This window comes from Corythoichthys intestinalis, chromosome 14, assembly GCF_030265065.1.
Source record: "Corythoichthys intestinalis isolate RoL2023-P3 chromosome 14, ASM3026506v1, whole genome shotgun sequence".
NCBI lineage: Eukaryota > Metazoa > Chordata > Actinopteri > Syngnathiformes > Syngnathidae > Corythoichthys > Corythoichthys intestinalis.
Window position 1 is genome coordinate 38,570,434 of NC_080408.1, and position 21,968 is coordinate 38,592,401.

Genomic DNA, 21,968 nt, shown 5'->3' on the forward strand with positions numbered 1-21,968 from the left:
CCCCATTTCGACATACAAACAAGGTCCTGGAACGAATTAAATTCGTATGTCAAAGTACCACAGTATATAGTACTTTTTCCTTTTTTTTATATATATATATATACAGTGGGCCAAATAAGTATTTAGTCAACCACTAATTGTGCAAGTTCTCCCACTTGAAAATATTAGACAGGCCTGTAATTGTCAACATGGGTAAACCACAACCATAAGAGACAGAATGTAGAAAAAAAAACAGAAAATCACATTGTTTGATTTTTAAAGAATTTATTTGCAAATCATGGTGGAAGATAAGTATTTGGTCTATACCAAAAGTTAATCTCAATACTTTGTTATGTACCCTTTGTTGGCAATAACAGAGGCGTAATGTTTTCTATAACTCTTCACAAGCTTTTCACACACTGTTGCTGGTATTTTGGCCCATTCCTCCATGCAAATCTCCTCTAGAGCAGTGATGTTTTGGGGCTGTCGTTGGGCAACACGGATTTTCAGCTCCCTCCTCACCCCGTGGCGTCAAAATGATAACAAGAATGAGGAGCAAAAATACCAGAACCACACGGGGGGGACCTAGTGAATGACCTACAGAGAGCTGGGACCACAGTGACAAAGGCTACTATCAGTAACACAATGCGCCGCCAGGGACTTAAATCCTGCACTGCCAGATGTTTCCCCCTGCTGAAGAAAGTACAAGCCCAGGCCTGTCTGCGGTTCGCTAGAGAGCATTTGGATGATCCAGAAGAGGACTGGGAGAATGTGTTATGGTCAGATGAAACCAAAATACAACTTTTTGGTAGAAACAAAGGTTCTTTTGTTTGAAAGAAAAAGAATACTGAATTGCACCATACCCACTGTGAAGCATGGGGGTGGAAACATCATGCTTTGGGACTTTTTTTCTGCAAAGGGACCAGGACGACTGATCTGTGTAAAGCAAAGAATGAATGGGGCCATGTATCGAGAGATTCTGAGTGAAACTCTCCCTCCATCAGCAAGGGCATTGAAGATGAGACTGGGTCATTCAGCATGACAATGATCCCAAACACACAGCCAGGGCAACAAAGGAGTGGCTTCGTAATAAGCATTTCAAGGTCCTGTAGTGGCCTAGCCAGTCTCCAGGTCTCAACCCCATAGAAAATAGGGAGTTGAAAGACCGTGTTGCCCAATGACAGCCCCAAAACATCACTGCTCTAGAGGAGATCTGCATGGAGGAACGGGCCAAAATACCAGCAACAGTGTGTGAAAAGCTTGTGAAGAGTTACAGAAAACATTTGGCCTCCGTTATTGCCAACAAAGGGTACATAACAAAGTATTTACCTGAACTTTTGGTATTGACCAAATACTTATTTTCCACCATGATTTCCAAATAGATTATTTAAAAATCAAACAATGTGATTTTCAGTTTTTTTTTTTCCCACATTGTATCTCTCATGGTTGAGGTTCAACCATGTTGACAATTACAGGCCTCTCTAATATTTTCAAGTGGGAGGAGAACTTGCACAATTAGTGGTTGACTAAATACTTAATTGCCCTACTGTATATATATGGCCGGCAGTGTACTTCATACAAATATTTTTTATTAACGTGGCTGCGATAGCGTAGGTTAGTGGTAGACAATAGCGCGTATTTGCATACGAAATCAGTTGCATCGCCCCCGTGGGAACCCACTGTATTGAAATACTGGAGAAGTACTAGAATTGGAGGGCATGTGTCTAAGAAAGCCTAATGAAGACAGAAAAACAGCTAAGATTTGGATAACCTTTGTCCATTGCAAAATTCATGTTAAGTTTAACCACAACAATTTTTTGATATTCTTGCTCCCAGTGATTCAGATTACATTTTAAGCCACTTACACAACAAACTTTGATTAGTTGCAAAAACACTGAATTCTACAACCTGTACTTATTACAGTACTCCCACACTATATTCCAGGACAGTCATTTTGCCAACCTCCAGACCTGGTCATCGTTGCATATTATGCTGAATTATGATATGATCTTGTATAATTTGCAAGCGTTTTGTCACATACAAGGAAATAGGGGGAGTGAGGCCGTTAAAATGTCGGTACTGAGGTTTGGAAATGCAACAATCATGCAGAATACTAATAATGAAGATGAACGGAGAGGAAAAAAGCTAATTGTGTTGTCAAGTGAAACGAAGGTCCTATTGACAAACAAAACCGCTGGGAGACCTTACTAAGGCAGGAATTCATTTTTTAAAGGCTGCAATTTCTATTCACTCCTTCTGCGTTTGCAACTAAATGCATGATCCACTGGTTGGTTCCTTAGCAACAGACTCGGAAACGATGTGATAGTGAAAGGGAAAAGAGATTCCATGCAGTTCTTCTTGTGCAGGTGATAGCATGTCAGAGGTTTTTTGTTTTTTGCCGCTTGCCAAAAGCTCTTGGGTTATGGCCGGGTTCTCATTCAACTGAGAGGGGGATGCAATCACGTAAAGTTAATGCATGTTGCACAAAACTACCTGTTAATCCTGTTAGTGACTGCCTCTGTGAATGGTGAGGAATATCAATAACTAAGAGAAGAAATGGAGGTGCGGAAGCCGTTGAAGTCACCCATTTAACAAAACGTACTAAAATCTAATTTCATATAATGCTGTATAAAGGGCAGATTTAGCATTCAGTAATTACTTGTTATAACAACCGTTACACTTGAGTTTTTACTCCCAATTAGATGTCTTGAGTGTGTATCAGGGACGTACATAGTTACCGGCTGGACATTTTAAAAATGCAGCACTTAATATTCAGGGCGCACAATGTTTTTTTCCCCCTCATTTTTGTACAAGCATCATTTACTTCACCACAAAAAAGCAGCAGCAGTCTTGACAATAATTAATTCATTGCAGCCAGAGGTCAATGAAATGCTATCTTGAGGTCTATGAAATGTTATCTTAATTGCATCCTATGGTTAAAATGGCATTTACATTTACGATTACCACTGTTTCCCAAAAAAGGTGTGGAAGAATATCCTGATAGTTTACATCCAAATTAATGCGAAGTGACAAGGGAAAAGAAAAATTGAGACAAGAACAACAAGAACCGAGGCATATTGGCAGAAAGAAGGTGCCGATGCTGTGCTGTTCCAGCAACACCTTTCTCAGGCCGTGAACCGCGCTGCCAGCTGTCACCGACTTGTAAGTAGAGTGCGCTGACCACATAACCTGGGCCACCCACTCAGGAGCCAGTCTCTTTTAAAAGGTCAGAGGAGCGAGGTTTCACAATTGAAAAATTGCACAGTGCAGGCTTCCTCCCGTTATGGACACACAACACTGCAACACTAGCCCCATTGGTCTAACAAAATACGAATGGAATCAAAGTACAGCACCGTCACATAACACAGTCTCATCTTCAATACCACAGATGTAACTCTAAACTTTAGTTCCAGTACACCTTTTCTTATGCGCATAGCGGTTTAATTACCGGTATTTGATTTAGGTGGCTCATGAACCCAAATTCTAAGTCAAGTATTCAACTAAAAAAAAAAAAAAAAATGTTAGCAGTAACCTTATTGCAGAGGTTGGTAGAGTAGCCAAAACCTTTACTCAAGTAACAGTAGCGCTACTTAAAAATAATATTACTCAAGTAAATTAAAAGTAATCATCCAAAAAAGTACTCAAGTACAAGTAAAAAAGTTTTTTTTCCACAGCACAAAGTTATCTCTATGAACTGTTATTATTATTCTTTGAAGAGGAAGACTTCATAATGTACTGACAGGACAAAGCTGACCGAGTGGAAACACTGACAAAGAGCTTTTTCTGTTAAAAATTCTTGTGAATAAATGCTTAAATCCCTGAATTCTTTATAGATATGGACGTAAAACAGTCTCGATTCTTGGTTAAAAGCAAAACAATCATGCAGGTATCATTTATTTTACAGAAATATTGCGAACTGAGGCTCGTCAGTAAAGAAATTAGCAGCTGGCATATGCAAACAAAGTGCTTTTTCCGTTGAAAATTCTTGTGAATAATGCTTAAATCCCTAAATTCTTTATAGATACGGACGTCTTGATCGCGATTCTTGATTAAAATAAATAAAAAATTTTAAAAACGTGCAGGTACCATTTATTTTACGGAAATATTGCAAAGTATAATGCCAATGCTGTAGCGGCTAGTTTCTCCCATTGATTTGCATGGTATAAAAAATATAATAATTACCTTGAATCCTTGAACAAATCACTCCTGAGACAATCGTTCCTGTTTGTATGCGGTACAGCTTTCGTACTATTTCAACCTAAATCCGGCGTTTGATCCCTGCATGTGTTGACTAACTGCAACCGACTGCGAATAACTGTAGCGGACTGTAGGACAGCCCCCTACTTGAAGGCGTTGCGCAGTGACTGACGTCTGTGACCCGTCAAGACGATTATGAAGTCTATAGTACTACATAACCACATTAAGCCGAAGAAATACAAAAAAATATCATTAAATTCTGTCGAGAGACACAAAAGACAGAAATGAAGCATCATTCTTCCAACAAGCATGAGTGACCTCTAGTGGAGAAAACATATTTCCTATTATGAAACTAAAAGGATCATATCTCTGGTTTTCCATGGTCAATCTGTGGCAAATAAAAACTGGGACTCGAGTCATGTTGACGGCAGTGCTCTATGTGAAATACTTAATTTTTTACGGTACTTTAAAGACACCATGTGATGGAACAGGCCGGCGTGATCATAGAAGGGCAAGCTTGAGTCTGATTGTTATGATGGAGTCATGTGATTATTGTTGCAATGCCTCATTGGTGAAACTGGTAGCGACACTGTTGGCGTCTCTGGCAAAGAAAAAGGTGAAATCTAATATGCAGAATAATGAAGAAAAATGTAACGACTACTGCAGCCCACAGTAGCGGCATAAGAGCAGTGTTTCTTCTCCACAAATCTACTCAAGTTAAGGTAAAAAGTATGTCTTAGTAATACTACTCTTATACAGTAAGTACATTTTTCTCAAAAAGTTACTTGAAAAAAATAACAGAGTAACAGAGTAAATGTAATGATTTACTACCCAACTCTACCTTAATGCTATTAGTAGGTCTCAAATTTAACACACAAAAGGACTCAGTAGTACTCTGACAATCCATCCACACCACCATTTTACACCACTTATCCCCTTCAGGGTCACAGATGAACTGAGATACACTGTGAAGCGGTCGCCTGTCAATCACAGGACTTGAGCCCTTACAAGATCAAAGCAAATGCCAAGCTAGCATTTTCCTTAAGTGCGAATGAAGTGATTGTTGCCGGCATTCAATATATCCCATGAGTTCTTGCTATCGACATACTGCCTTGTCAGGAGCTTAGAGTCGTAATTCAATGCAAACAAAATAGCAAAGCTGAGCAACTTTGTTCACAATTCTACTGTAAATCATTGCATATGTCGGTGTAGATTTCACCAAAACCTGTGAGATGGACCCAAAATGCTTCAAGCATCTTTATTGATCATTCATCACCCAGGCATACTATTTCTTTGTTGGACGAAATTTATGATTCTTATCAATTTTGTATTTTATTGTATGTCAACAATATAAAGGTTTATGAGGCATTTATAATTTTTTTTTTTTTCTTTTACTCGTACTACTATTCTCGCAAGACTGGGCTGGTTTCTTTTACTCGTACTACTATTCTCGCAAGACTGGGCTTGGCAATATGGCATTAAGTACTTATCACGGTAAATTGAGCAGATATACCTCGATAGCGATAAATGATGATAAATTTGTCCAAGCAGACTGTTATATAATTTGAAAATCTGAATCAATGCATGAAATACAAATGAACCGTTTCTTGTTGATTTACTTACCAGCTTTCAGTTTAAAATTGAACAATTGTAAATGATAAGCATTCAAGTATAAAAATTCAAAACAGCTTATATGACTTGAACAATGTACAACATTGTATATATTGCAATGGTCACTGTGCCAAAATATAATTGTAACACAAATGACTTACAGCAAGAGGGGCTTGAACAGTGCACTTCAAACAGAGGACTGAATATCAGACAACTTATTGTTAATGGCTGCTGTGTCATGATCACTCAACACAATTGTTTACTTCAAGGATTTTCAGACCAGTTTCTGAAATACACACGTGCACACGCACACTAAGCCATACTGCTCTAACCTTTATGCCAATTAAACATTTAAGATTTTATGTTGGCAGTCATGACACACAATTAAGCAAGCACATACAGAATAGTAGCTGCGGCCCTTTAATGGCCATATTATAGACTACACTGTGATTAAAATAATTATTAAGCTGAATGCTGAGATGATCAATTATAAATTGTACCATCATAAAAGCTATCAGAGGAGTCACACACACACAGAGATACAAAATAACGCGACATACTGATTGCTAGATGCAGTCCTTTCCCAAACCACTGCTCTAGCATCCACTTATTGAGTTCAGCCGCTTCGACAAAGTTAGAGCCACTGTCGATGGTGATGGCAACTCCACGTCCCACGCAGAGACCGTCTGTTTCAGGGCCTGAGCGATCATTTCTTCCGTATGGTTGTCCGGGAAATGGGCTGTAACCTGCACCAGGGCTCACAACTTCCACTTGTTGTCTATGAAATGGACCGTCAAACTGATGTAGGGCTCCATGGTTCGTCGTCTTTCTTGAATCCAAAATACTTCCGGACAACAGACATTGAGTTCTTTCTTAGCATCAACGCAAAAGTATGAGCGTCGACTAATGCACACTCGAAATGCTTGTGGCCTGGCTACCACTAGCCGTTTCAATATTATCTGACTCCATTATGTTCACTTGTAGCATTAGTGTTAGCGTAAGGTTGATAGCAACATGCTTCTGTTTGTTTGATCGTCAAACTGATGTAGGGCTCCATGGTTTGGTGTCCTTCTCGAATCCAAAATACTTCCAGACAACAGACATCGAGTTCTTTCTCGGCACCAACACAACACTGAGCGTCGACTAAAGCACATTCGAAATGCTTGTGGCCTGGCTACCAGTAGCAGTTTCAATACTATCTGACTCTATCATGTTAACTTGTAGTGTCAGTGTTAGCGTATGTTGAAAGCAACATGCTTCTGTTTGTCTGATTTTCTGATAGCCCCATGACTTCACACGTAAACACACTGGCTGTACTTTCTTAAAGGGAACTTTGGACTTAAAGACTAATAAGCCTCAATTGTTCTGTTTTACTAAAATATGTTATGAGATACACATGAAATATTGCCATTGATTTTAAAAGAAATAAATCATATTTAGTACATGTTTTAACCTATGGAGGGCGCTCTATTTTATGGACGCTTGGGGTGATGACGTAGCTTGTCACTGTCACTCCACGATTACTACAGGGTTACTGCAATTCCTTCCATGCGGCGAGACGTCCAACACATGCGCTCATCGATTAAAAGCGGCGAGTGCTTACTATTTGTGTTTTTATTCTTTGGTCTTTTATTACCTTTTCATTGCCTCAAAATACTTTTTACATGTGTTTCTGCTCATTGTTTCAAGTATAGTGTTTTCTTGTGGTAGCTTTAAAGCAGATTGTTGATCTGTTGACCACATTAGTCATGTAGCGTATTTTAACCACCCTTATTTGATATTACTCTGTTTAAGTATGTATCTAACAAAACAAGCTTAAAGCGCACGGTAGTACTTTGGGTGCAAAATTCGCCTCTTGTAGGACGTTTCGCTGGTGTAGCACATTTTGGCAGAACACCGTTTATTTTTTCCTACTCTCGTCCCATGTCATCCCGTCTTTCCTGTTCATTTAGCCTTTGCTGCTCGTTTTGTGAAATATCGACAGTGCTGTCATGCTCATTAATGTTCCTCTCAGGTTCAAATTTAAAGGGTTGAACAGATGACATGTTTATGTCGGTGGAGTCATACTCTGGAAGCCCAGTAGCGTAACCATGTGACGTCACAGTCCTGCGACGTCAACAACAATGGCGAACTACTAGTTAAACTAATTTTACAAATTGTATAAAAATGAAAATATCAAGAGGGGTTTCAATATCAAATAATTTTAACTCATAATAACGTTTATCTTTTAAGTACTATAATTCCTTCTATCTGTGGGTCCCTTTAAAGGAGAATGAGCAAAGCCAGACATCACATAGTCAAAGCGGGCTGAAAAGACTTGAATTTTTTTCGTTTTATTAATAAAACAAATTTATCAACATGGTCAAAATTACGTCGGTCATCGTGAACCATCTCGGTAACAGTAAATGTCCGGAAATCCACCCGGCTTTACTCTACTTACACGTACACTCCTGTTGATGTACTGGTAAAATGTATACTGTTGTCATGGGCATGGATCTAAACACATACTGAAAATTGCATGGGGGTGGGGGGGTTGAAATGAAGTGCTATCTATATTGACATTTGGGAGGGAAGTATTGCTACTACATTCAGTATCTCTCAATAGCACCAATAATGGAGTTACACGAGTATTTTCACAACCATAGGTCGATGAATGTACTTCCTCTATCCTAAGTGCAAGTGCACTTTGTGAGGGTATGGCTATCTTATTACTGGAACCTCGTTTCATTACTTCAGGGCAACCTGGGGGCAAGAAAACTTTGGGAAGTACTATTTTAACAACATAAATCTAGACCAAAACTCAATGGCTGCATGGATAAATTAAAATCGACATTTTTGGTGAACAATTGCAATAATATGCAAATCACGTTTTTAGAACTATGATGTAGAAAATAACGTTGGAGCAACAGAAAATGATCAAACCCATATGTGCTGCCATTTTGGGACAGATGTGCTGCCACTGATACTCAAGCACATTTGTGGTGGTTGTAATTTACCTGCCAGGATGTCAGAACGCTACAGAAGGCTGTGGGCTTATCCGCTACGGGCTGCGATGCAAAATAAAATGGAATATGATGTTCCTAACTCAAAGAGTTTGAGTGATGAGTTATTCTCCAGTTAGTGTTGGAAAGCCAGAGGCGGACGGCCGCAGACTCACAGTTTGAGCCGAGTAATAGCGTCTTCATTGGGAGATGGAGTATCGTGTGAAAAAGCCACCAAGAAATAAATTTGGGGACAAATTGTTAATCATACTTAAAGGGAACCTCAGACTTAAAGACCTCCATCCATCCATCATCTGCCGTAGGCTCTAATAAGCCAAAATTGTTCTCTTTTACTATGTTATTAGAAACACATAAAATATTGCCATTGATTTAAAAATCTATAATATTTAGTACATGTTTTGACCTACGGAGGTCGCCATGTTATATGCGCACAATGGACACTCGGGGTGACTGGACTGGGAGAATAGCTGTGCTAGCTAGCAAGCAAAGCTCATATGGCAACTGGCATAATTTTGTTTGCCTGGCACGGCCAGACTGTTCTCCCTGTGTTTTTCAAACACTGAGAGTATAGTCTGGGACTCAGCCCATTAACGGCCTCTCGAGCAAGTACAAAATCAATCGACAAATCAGATTTGTTTATTTGCATGACGTGTCCTTAACGAGCAACGTCACTCTTCCACTTCGGAAGTCGTCTCCACACCAACACAGATGGCGAACAGGAGAGACGAGAATATGTTCCAATCCACGGTAAAATCAGTTTTAAATTACCAAAACACATCGACACAAGTCATTGACAACAGTCTGTCTCGCGCTAGCCATGTTGAACAAACTCCGCTCTCCTCGTATGTTTACTTCCGCGCGCAAGTCCCTCGTCCAGCCGTCGCTGATTGGTCCACTCTGCTGTCTGTTTGCTGTGGCTTGCTCCGCCCTGGAAATTTTATCCGCTCAATGGTGGCCAGACTCAATTGCTGGAACAGCGGTGAGTCTGGAGTACCAGGCTATGATTTTGTCACATTCTGCTGGTCGTCAGATTGTTTTGTTACAGAGCTGTGGGACGAATTCCCGACATCATACCTGCATCCAATTCCAGCTTATCAGCAGTGTCTTTAAACCGATCCTAGGCAGGTTGTTGAGATACTGACTTGCTCCCGTTTGACAGTTTGTATATCCCTTTGTTGCTGTTGCATCATTGCCTTGTTTTGTTTTTTTTTTCGTTTGTCTGCCTCTCATCGCGGTTTTCCCTTGTTGTTGTTGTTGTTGGTTTTTTTTCCTGCAGTTGCAATTGATCCTGGCCAACTGTCACGGACACTTTTTTGTCTCCCTTTTCGCGATTGCATATTTTTTGTGTGTTCAATAAACCTTTGTATGCAATCCCTTGCCATTTTTTTGCGCTATTTGAGGTCCTACCTTGCTTCCGCATTTGCGGACCGTTGTTCTGCAATTCCTTCATACGTGGCAAGACAACACATGCGCACATCGGTTAAAAGATGCGAGTACTTCCTATTTGTGTTTTTTTTAGTCTTTTAACCTTTTCATTGACTGACTATACTTTTTGCGTTTCCCTCTCATTCTTTGAAGCATAATGTTTTCTTGTGGTAGCTTTAATTAAAGCACATTGTTGATTTGTATTTAAATAAATGTATTTAAACCACCCTTATTTGATATTACTATGTTTTCTTAAGGCGTCTTAATATCTTCTGCCTGTATGCATCTAAACAAAACACGCTGAAAGCACACAGTAGTACTCTGGGTGTCAAATTCACCTCTTGTAGAACGATTCACCAGTGTAGCACATTTTGGCACAACACTGGTTTTGTCTACTCTCATCTCATCCCGCCTTTCCTGTTCATTTTGCTTGTGCTGCTCGTTTTGTGAAATATCCACAGTGCCGTCATGCTCATTAATGTTCCTCTCGGGTTCAAATTGAAAGGGTTGAACAGATGACATGTCGCTAGAGTCATACTCTGGAAACCCAGCAGCGTAACCATAAGACACCACCGCCCTCCGGCGTCAACAACAATGGCGACCTAACAGTTAAACTATTTTTACAAATGGTGTAAAAGAGGTTTAATATCAAATTATTTTAATTCATACTAACGTTTATCAATAAGAACTACAAGTCTTCCAATCCGTGGTTTAAATACTTCTATTACACACTGTTACATTAATGAATATTCTTCACGATAGGCTACGACGTTAGCAGACAATACGTATAGGCACACACCCGGTAAACATTAAAGACAACTATACACACGTTTAAAGCCATTATACAGTACCTGTTATGGTGTTGTGTTCTTACTTATTTTGTTCATTTTGGATGTAGATAAAGGCTGTTTCACATTTTGGACCCCTGTCACCCTCCATGGTTCATTCCCAACAAGTTCCAGCACTGGCGCACTGACAAGCTCCAGTCTTTTTTTTTTTTTTTTTTTTCCCTCGTTTTTGGGTTGCGGTGACCGAAAATATTGTTCAACAAGCCCTCGGCAAAGTGAAAGGAAGTGCCCGCCCCCACTACCTCTCGTGGCTTTTATGGGCAAAAATTGATAGTTTTAACGCCTGACTTCCATCCCAATCTCAGTCCTGCTCTCCGGCTGCCCAGATCACTCAGTCTTCGACTTGTCTCACGTGGAGGTACTCAGTCAATTACCGTTCCTCCTGTCCATACAGCCAACAGCCAAACACGGTAGCATACTGGTACAGCCTTCTTATTTTCTTTATCATTTTCTCAAGTAAAACCCACTTAAGCAATCAGTGTATGAAACGACTTTACACTACAAGACAGAGCACACTAGCATAGCAGAGCTGCAGACTCAGAGCCACATGAAATATACGCCACACAGAACCAAATAGACATGTGGCGGTTACCGGTTTCACGGTTTACCGTGGTGTGAAAACGTCGCGGTTTCAAAACCACTAAAATTTTCCGTCATACCTTAGTACGGTATTCGCTATTTTTCATGTGCCAAAATGCAGCCGAAGTGGCTTGGTGCGGCAGCGCTCACCCTTCCCGTTTGTTGCCGTTAGTATCAGTAACGCTATTCTGCTAAACAGCCAGCAAACCCAAAAACCAACCCTCGAAACACAAGGCGTACTTTTCTTCAATTTATTGAGCTCTCAAATCGTGGTGAAATATACAAATAAATACATTTAAAACGTTATACAATTGTATTTTTCCACATGTGAGTAGGTTCAACAGGATAGCAGTAGCACCATGAAAAAGGTCGCCAAAAACAAAACATACATTTTCCTTTCAAATTCAATATACAAACTAACTAAAACTTACAAAGACGAATGTTAGCCTAGGCTAAGCTGGGAGAGCAGCTTGGTCGACGTTTTATGTCTCACAGCCGCTGAGTGAGAAACAAGCTTGAATGAAGGGGGGAGAAAAAAAAAAGGATCGCGTCAAAGATCGCTAATTGCGAAAAGAGGTCTCATTCCTCACTTTTTGTTTTAGATGAAACCTTGAAACCTCAACAATATTTACATTTTAACTAACTTATAAAACTAACTTATACTTTTTTAACTAACTTATTAACTTATGAATTCTTTGTTCTTTTTAACACAAAGGCATGACATCATGTAGAAGAGAGTTGACACAGTGGCTGAAAATGGCGAAACTTCAGCTTCTCCCCCTCAAAAAAAGTCATACAGTATATATTTTTAATTTTATTTAGAAGTGTTCTTACTTTTTTATAGCAATTATTTTGTTCTTGCTCTATTATTGAGCAACTTGAGCTCTGGCTGTGGGTATAGTCTAGGTTCTATTTATTTTAATTTTTTATAAAATATTTGTTATTTTTTGTTAATTTATTTATTTTCACATTAATTTATTTTCACATTATATTCATGTTCCAATTTGCAAATATGTTCTGAAAAAAAACCTGTTCAATGGAAAAAAGTTTTTTTTTTTTTTTTTTTTAACCCATACATCTCAAAATTTTGGAGCTATAATTGCAATACCGTGATACCGTGAAACCGCGGTATTTTTGCTCACGGTTATCGTACCGTCAAAATCTCATACCGGCACATGCCTAGAACCAAAGTAAGGCAACATAAACCAACCTAGAGAAACAGGAGGACGACATAATACACAACATTCTCCTCTTTTGTCCGAGCAAAATCTGTGTATGTTATATACTGTATATGCAACTACTTAAGTGAGACCTCGCATGTAAACAACATTGCCATCCCAATTTCCTTAGAAATTATGGGTATAACTGAGGGCACGAGCAATGGCGGACTTTCTGAAATACTGGCATTTGATGGGCTGAAACAATTTTAGAATGTCTCAAATGTCTTTTTAGAAATATTGGCTTTTATTAATATTTTTTTCATTTTTCTACTATTAGACATCACAAAAAGTTTTTTTTCAAATTGTTAAACAAGATTCTTTCTGCTTAGATGCACTTGATCCACACCTGGGATCTACTGATGTGGTGTATCTCTATTAAGCTTATAAGCTTATCTCTTCCTTTAAAGACTTGTCAAAAGTCACAATAACTTTTTGCATTTCATTTTCTGTCAGGTGAACATGCAGTAGCCAAAACCAAATTTCTTGCAATTTAATGCCTGGGTGTTGACCATTTGTTCTGGATTTTTTTTTTTTGCTTGGTACTGGCAGGAAATCAATTATGCAGAAATTTTTCAGCATCTTCAAAAGACAACATACAATCTGTTAGGTGTGGGCAATATAGCCTCAAAATTATTATCACGATATTTCAAAGATACTTTGTATTTATTTTTGGGGAGGGGTTAGTAGCATTTTTGTTACAAACAATATTTAAACCACCCTTTTTTTTTTTTTTTTTACACAGTTACAATGCAATGTAAATAACGCAAATCAAGTCCAATGAATAAATGACATACGTACTTTGAAATGGAAACAAAAAATGGCTAAATAATGTTTAAGAATTCAAATGCAACAACAGTTTAAAATGTAAACTTTAGTATTTACATTTTACCATCTGTCAACAACGACCACCAAAATGTTCAAGAAAGCTGCAACCAGTGACTAGCAAGAAGAGAACTAAAAAACTACAAATCCAGCAGAACCTTGCTGGTTTTTTGGTACTGGTTTTGCTAGTACAGAAACGAGCATATGCTGGATTTATTAGCAGGTGCCCCAAAGCAATTGTATATGCTCAGCCAAAGATATTCAGTGCATTCATACTAAATTCTTATTTGAGGGCAAAGTAGACATTGCTGCGCTACTCCTGCTCGTTGACATTTTTCTATATAACGTGTTTACATACGTAGCAGCGTTTTCCATTTTAAAGTTCATATCACCACTAAAAATACACCGGTAATATCAGCAACCGTATGATGTGGCACAGCCATTGCATTAAACCGTGTTCCAATGAAAGTCAACGAATGCCCGGTAATTGGATGTCTCTGGAAGATATTCAAAAGCAATTATCCCTGTAGTGTAGGATGTGTTAAGGTGAAAATTTCCTCCCAGATAAGCACAGATGACTGTTGGAGCTATACTGGTATATGCAACAAACATTGGCCCTTATTTCCCCTTGGAACCTATAGGAGGCTGTAGGGCTCTGAATTCTGTCAGTCTGTCTTTCTGTTTTCAAGATAATCATTCCTTTATTTGTTCTTAAGTTATCAAACTGACAGGATGTTTGTAATGTGAAACAGAAGAGGTGATTAAATTTTGAGGTTATGAGGTCAGAAATATGGCCATGCTTTGAATTTGGCTGCTTAGACAGCAGTGTAAGAGTTCTCCTTCATTTTTTGTGCTGGACTTATAAAAACATGTCTGCAGATTTTTTTTTTTTTTTTTTTTTTTTTTTTTTATGTTTTTAATCCCCTTAACAAAGACTCTGCTGAACTTTTCATTTGGAAATGCAAATGTGTTACATGGGCTACAACAGAATGGGTCTTTCGCCATTGATCTACCCACTTCCTCTGCTGAATAATTTGGGAACAACTTCTGCTACACCCTTGATCACTCAGTGTTTCTGAAGCGTGAGCCACTCTGTCCATTTCCTTGTTCTGTCAACCAAATCACAAAGCCTGTGAGTATTTTGTTTTCATCTAATATATATATTGTATACATACAGTATATATACTGTATGGCGGAAAACACAGAGAAGGCTGAAAAAGCAGTTTCTGCTCTTGCACCCCTCTTTAAAATAAACTGCTGTATTTTAAGACAAAAGAACTGTTATGTTTGATGGAACAATATGTCTATTTGCTACCATAGCAGATTCATGGCGCAATAAGCCCCCGAACTATTTTTAATTTGTCCGTTTTACCCTGGAAACCACCGTTTACAGACGTAGCGCAACCACTTTTGTTTCAACCTAGCCATAAAAAGAAGGTAAGTAACTATATTTATTATTCAAAATGTCTGTCATTGTTAGCTTAGAATCATTAATTGATGTCTAATATTTAGTTAAAAAAAACGACTTTAAAAAATTATTCACTCGCATATTTTAAACTCTTAAACAAATTACGGCACAATGAAAAAAACATTGAAAAATTTGGCGTCTGTAAATAAGTCACGGATATCTACCTCATAACTATCGCTTAATTGTATTTTTTTTTTTTTTGCTACCGTCGCATTTTCCCCGATATGTTAGATGATAATCGATCCAAACAAAGAAAAATTGAAAAATAACATTTAAAAGGGTAAATATATGAAAAAGAGAATGTCGATCACTCCTTGTTGTCTGCGATTTCTGCATCGCAACCCTTGTTATATCACCATGATTCACCCATAAAATCCCGGAAAAAATCCAGCTGTGGCCATTCACAGCTGTGTCTTGACACTCAGTGATACATGCTACATGGAGTTTTTGGATTGAAACAAGGTATGTATGCGATAATATCTCGTTAAAATCGTGGCGTCTTTAATTCTGCTCTCGCATGCTCTCGCCTCCAATTAGGGTTTTGCTGTTTAATTTTTTTTTTTTTTTTTAAATGCCCTCCTGTTCAAAATGTTTCTTCCCCCAGAAAATTGAGATTTTAAGATTTCCACTGATGTATCACATATGCATATAGGACAATTTTGAAATTTGGCCAAATTGGGAGTCTCAGAGCGGAACTTCAAGTCAGAGTCACCTGAGTGTTTTCCGCCATATATACTAGTATATATATACACTAGTATATATATTGTATATATATATATATATATATATATATATATATATATATATATATTACACACACACTAGGAGTGTGACAAAATATCGAAATGGTGATATATCGCGATAATTTGTATCACCAAAGGTTATCGATATGCTCCTGCCAAGAATCCATATATCGTTGGAGTACTTACAGTTCACTTTTTGTTCATTTTAGGGCATTTACAGGTCACTTTCTGTTTGAGTTTGAGTCACTGGCTATTCATTTGGGGAGATTCTTGGGTCATTTTCTGTTCTGTAACCCAAAATAAACCGGAAGTTACCCATAAATGCCCCAAAGTAACTAAATATCAACAGCAAATGGCATGAAACGTGCCCAGATTAAACTCATTGGTTGCCATTCACCGCCATTCATTGCTATTTACAGTAAAAGGATGAAAATATCTTGTTTTTGCTGTTTATAAGTTGTTTTGTAGAATATCCTACAATGATATACGGACCAATGTATCGATAATCGTCATATCGCAGTATCGTGAAATCATCGTTATCATGAGCATTGTATCGCAAATCATATCGTATCATGAGGTACCAAGAAGTTCCCACCCCTAATACACACACACGCACACACCCACCCACATAAACCCACACATTAGTAAACTCGATTAAGTTTTGTATGCTAGAAGGTGGATTTCAAAAACAGTAAGGGAAGATGATACAACATAGGAGTTTGTTCTTTACGTTATTTATTTAAGTTAAAGACTGTTTAGATATAGAGTGTCTTGTGATTGTGTCTTGATAGACAGGTTTGTGCTTTTCATAACTTAGTAGATATAATTGCTATGTTCTATGGAATTTTATTTATTGTAAATCTAGCGATTGGACATTTTGGGATGCTGCTGTGCATGTGTCTGTGTTGATATAAGTGTGCTACAGTATATTTTTGCTTAGCATGAGTGATCTGATTAACCAAACCGCACATTACAGCAACAATCTGTGTCTCTGAATGGTTGGAGCAGGGGCGGACTGGTAATCTGTAGCTTCTGGAGGATCACAGAACGGCCGGTGCTCTGGACGGCCGGTGGCCGTCATACATACATCAGTTTTTATCTACAGTTCGCATCCAATCCGACAGGTGGCAGCAATGCGCCTGGTTGAAATACTTGTTGTGGCCCACTAAGGGGCAGAATAGAGCGCTAAGAGCTTTGGCGGACTTTCTAGTTGCCACCGGGTTGAGATGGAATGAAGAGGGTTACTTGCTAGGTATATTGGCAATTGGCAAACATTTTAGCTGTAAAACAACGTCTGCACACGCAGCAGCAATATTAATTCAGAAGAAATATAACAAAATATTAATAAAATGAATGGTTTTACTTTAAAGTTTAGGTAGTTAAATTGATATATATATATTTAATCATTTATGTATCGTTTTGTTTTCTGGTTAGTACTTTCCAATGAAGGTTATGTATACAGGATTTGTCTTGAAATGTTTATTGTATTTTCATTGAAATGTATTTGTGTGGCAAGATTAATTATGGCATAAACCAGGGTTCACCAAATCTGGACCTTGATGCTACCTATCCTGTCGTGTTTTCTACGTCTCTCTCCCCTAACACACCTGAATCAAATGATCATGTCATCAGCAACCTCTCCAGAAGCCTGATAAAGATCCTGATTATTTGATTCAGGTGTGTTGGCGGAGGGAGACATGGAAAACACGACAGGAAAAGTGGCTCCGAGGTCCGGATTTAGTGAACCCTGGCATAAACAATAAAGTCATTTTATAGACACAGGGGATAGGTGTTATTATAATCAAATGGATACATAAAACTTGCTTTAAAAAATACATTCTTTTATTTGTTTATTCAGGTTGATTATAGAGCTAGGGCAGAAGATGAATCCAACTCCAGTTCATCCTTGCAGTACTTTGAGCGCCCCAAGTCAGATAGTCACAGTCTAGACCAGACATGTCCAAAGTCCGGCCCAGGGGCCAAATGCGGCCCGTGGTCAAATTTCATCCGGTCCCCAGCTTCTGTCAAAAAAATCAATAACGTCTGGCCCGCACACAAACTTAATAAATTGGTCAGCAGTACTGCTACCAGCTTACACACTAAATGCTGCTCCTCATTTACCCACTAAAAGGCGGCAGCACTCTAAGCAACATTACCCCGTGTGACCCTTTACTCCCAATATTCTAAGATGTCGACAATCCACAAAAAAAAAAAAAAAGTTGAATGCGACGGCCGACGCCTCAAGGATAGGTGGAAATTGTTCCTCACTAAAGTACGCAACAACTGTGTCTGCCTCATTTGCAAAGAGACAGTCTGTGTTTTTAAAAAATTCAATGTGAGGCGATATTAGCAAACAAGACACGCTGATATGTACGACAAGATTACAGGGACGATACGTAGCGAGAAATTTATGCAACTTGAAGCTAGTTCAATTTTACAGCATTTCGCAAGAGCTCGAGAGCCGAAAGAGAACGCTGCAAAGGCAAGTTGCGATATTGTTGTAATTATTAATTAAAAAAAAAAAAATAAAGCAAAGTGACACAGAATGGCTTGCTAAAATGTACCTAAATATATTGTTCTACGTAAAGGACGTTAGCCAAGGTCGGCCCCCCACATTTTTACCACACCAAATCTGGTCCCTTTTGCAAAAGTTTGGACACCTCTGGTCTAGACACATTTTCTTCATTTTTCCCTCAAAGTGAACGAAATTGATGCATTTGGCAATAAAATATTTTAAAAATTCTCCCGGGGGGGGGGCATGCCCCCGAACCCCGCTAGAGGGTCTGTGTACTGCGATTCTTGTGGCCCCGGCTGAGTCAAAGTCCAGGGCTGCTTTTTAGTCCCAGTCCGCCCCTGGGTTGGAGTGTAGCAGAGTGCACGCGTACATTACCACCACACCTTAGGTGTAGAAGCTCCGAGCTTCATCAACCGAGAGTACATATATCGACTTTGATGATTTCAGAGTGGCGTCTCAGGGCCGATAAGTTATTTACAGTTTTCTCAAAAATTGGTTGATTTTATTCAAAATGAATGCCAATTTCTTTTTACTAATGAGAAAATATATTATGCGAACTTGTTAGTGAATAATGGACCATTTTGGTGCCACAGGCACTTTCAATTTTGATCAGCACCTAATGCAACTGATAAACCTCCTACAATATGCCTGTTGAAATGAGAAAAATCAGGGGAAGTACCTGTATGTGCACTAAAAAGGAACGTTAACTACTGAACGCAAGTGAAAGCTTCAGGATGAGCCTTTTAGCTTGATGGTGATCATCCATCAATGTACATATAACATCAGAGTTCATAACAGTGGGACAAGAGAAACCTAAGCCAGATAAATCATCCCGATGACATTATAACTCTTCAAGAATTACCTATCAGTGTGCGAGCATTCCATTACTTTTATGTGACGCACACTTTTTACATGGGAGCCAGCTTCTTTGACAAGCTTTCAAATCTAACAAACAATCAGTAGATGGATGGATTGTTGTTGCACAGTGCAATGGGATGCTTGTAGCTATAAACCAGGGGCGTAATTCAAAAATTGACTTTAACAACAATCTTTTTATATATTTTTTAATCCGATTAATGCAGACAGTACCCATGAAGCACAAGGAATCATATCCATAACCTCCAAAGTGTGACTGTTGACATAGTAGTGCAGTGACTCTTATGTGTGCCGTGAGATCATAAGGTGTTTTGCGGGAAATATACCATTTTTCCTTCATTGGTCCAAAAATTATTAGCTATCAATGACACAAATGTGTTTGTTCATCCATTTATGCCAGTGATAATTAGTGACAAGCACAACAATATTGCATTCCATTCGCTAGCTGAAGGTTCATATTTAGATTATATGTATGTTTACTTTTGGGAGTTTTTTTATTTGATGGTGAGCTATTAAGTTTATATTTCTAATGCGTATTCGCTGAATAAAGGCTAGGAAGGAAACACTACTTGTTATGGGTATGTTGTTATTTGGCTTGAAGACCAGAAGTAGTAGCAGCACACTCACCTTCAATGGAGATCACATGCTCTCGGATTTGGTTTTGCAGGGCCAAGTCGTCGATGCGTTCGATCAGGTCGTAGATGGCGTATATATTCGGATGGACGGACTCGAACCGGTGGATCTCCGCCCGGATAGCAGCCGAGTTGGACAGCACAAACTGCGAACCGGCCGACCCGGACTGCGCCGCTTGGCCGGACACCGTGCCCGAACCGAATTGGCCGGCACCGGAGCTCGCGGAGGAGCCGGATCCGAACTGCGACGGGATGGACTGGGGCACCGGGGCCGGGACGGTTCCCGGAGTGGGCATGGCTGGCTGGGACTGCGGCGAAATACCGGACACGGGGACGCTGGATTGGAAATTCATGTTTTTATGTGTGTATGTGCCGAACTGAGACTTTGTTGGATGTTTGTTGTTGTTGTTAGCAAGGTAGCAACACAAATGTGGCCACCGGAATATGCTGCTCACGAACAAAAGAAGTCCGCGTGAATTGTGTTGCTGCTGCTGCTGCTGAGGCTGCTGTGGGCAACGGTCACGTCACAGGCATCAATAGTTGCTCGCCGATTGAAACAAAACGCCGCTCTTCTTGCTCATATTCAAACTTGGCCGTGGTGCATATTCCCTTCTTCGTCTTTTTCGGCCCCCGCGTTCTCCTCTTATCCCGACAATGCCGCCCACCACTCTGGACCGTCGGCTCCTCTGTGAGCTACACTGGGCTGGCTTGTTGGCTCAGGCCGACTCAGGAGACAATGGGCTCGGCTTGTGCACGGCGGCGCCCCGGTCCGCTGCCTTCGATGGTCGCCTTCAATTGTGGAAGCTAATGTTGAGTCGTCCTCCTCTGGTCAAACTAGTGCTGCTCCCTCCTCCGCATGTTCAAACGTCAGCCATCACGTAATTGTACTTGAGATGGGGGAGGGCGTGATTGGATTGGGGTGGGTGGGAGTTAGGAGGGGACGAAAGGGAGGGAGTCGCAAACAACTACCACCATGATAACCTACCTGGCGGTTATGTAAGCGAAAACCTACTGCAAAATGCTAATTCTCATACTGCAGCAACACATCACATCATTATGTATTTATTTATATTTGTTTGCCCGCAGAAATTAAAAAGAAACTGATTAATATGTCAAGGGTAGTAAGTATTAGATTTAATGGGTAGTAAGTATTAGATCTAATCCTTACCAAAGATGGAAAAACTTGTTTTCCAAAATTTCATGAAAAGAATTATACAGTATCTTTAGGCTGGGGGTAGTTCAAGGGCATAGTTTTTGGTCTCAACATTGGTAGGGATGAAACTGCATAACCTGCATGTACACTTTTTGCTGGGGACGGGACATTCATAATGATCAATGCAAAAATAAATCTGTATTGACTTATACTAACTTTTATGTGTATTGGTTCAGCCTATACCGTTCAATTCAAACCTTTGTTTTAAAAAACTACTAAAGAAACATTGACGTCTTTTTAAGTTTTTACAGTGGCTGCTGCTGGCTGAAAACAAAAAACTTCTATTATCCCTAATATCTCTCATATCTAATGTGTGTGTTTGTTTGTGTGTGTGTGTCGGGGGGGGGGGGGGGGGCTTAAGTCATCAGCCAATCAAATGTGCGTTTAGGAAGGAAAAAAACGGACCGGCAAATTCAGCAAGTGGAGACCGGTACATGTAAGTCTGAACATAATGAAAATAATAATTGGTTTAATAACGGTAGACACAATTCTATCCTTACAACATATGGGAAGACAATCTGAATGACCTATATAACTGTATAACTGAAGTCATTATACTGTCCAACGCAAATAAAATTGCTTAAAAGTGGATGTAGACAATTTGAGCATCCTGAAAAGTTGGTAGTGTTTTGTCCCTATCGCCCCTATGCAAACCTACGCCCTTGGGGTAGTTTATGCTGACATCAGTAACAGCTGATCTTCATGCAAGTCAACATGGCGCTTCAATGATCGAAATTGACACCACTGTCAGAAATGCATCTAAAAGATGATCTCAACTAATGATTCTTTGACTAGGACTTTGTTAGTCATAATTTTTTCCCGATCCCATCTGTGTGGA

The 21,968-nt window shown here is 39.4% G+C and overlaps 1 protein-coding gene across 1 annotated transcript in view; it reads right to left on the reverse strand.

Annotated features, from left to right (window-relative positions):
* Positions 1-20,810, reverse strand: part of agap3 (ArfGAP with GTPase domain, ankyrin repeat and PH domain 3) — a 346,315-nt gene extending 325,505 nt beyond the window's left edge. Inside the window, exon 1 of the mRNA XM_057856980.1 lies at positions 19,913-20,810. Coding sequence (XP_057712963.1) covers positions 19,913-20,270 — 358 coding nt within the window. The 5' untranslated portion in view covers positions 20,271-20,810. The remainder of the gene's footprint in view (positions 1-19,912) is intronic.
* Positions 20,811-21,968: the final 1,158 nt, after the last annotated feature.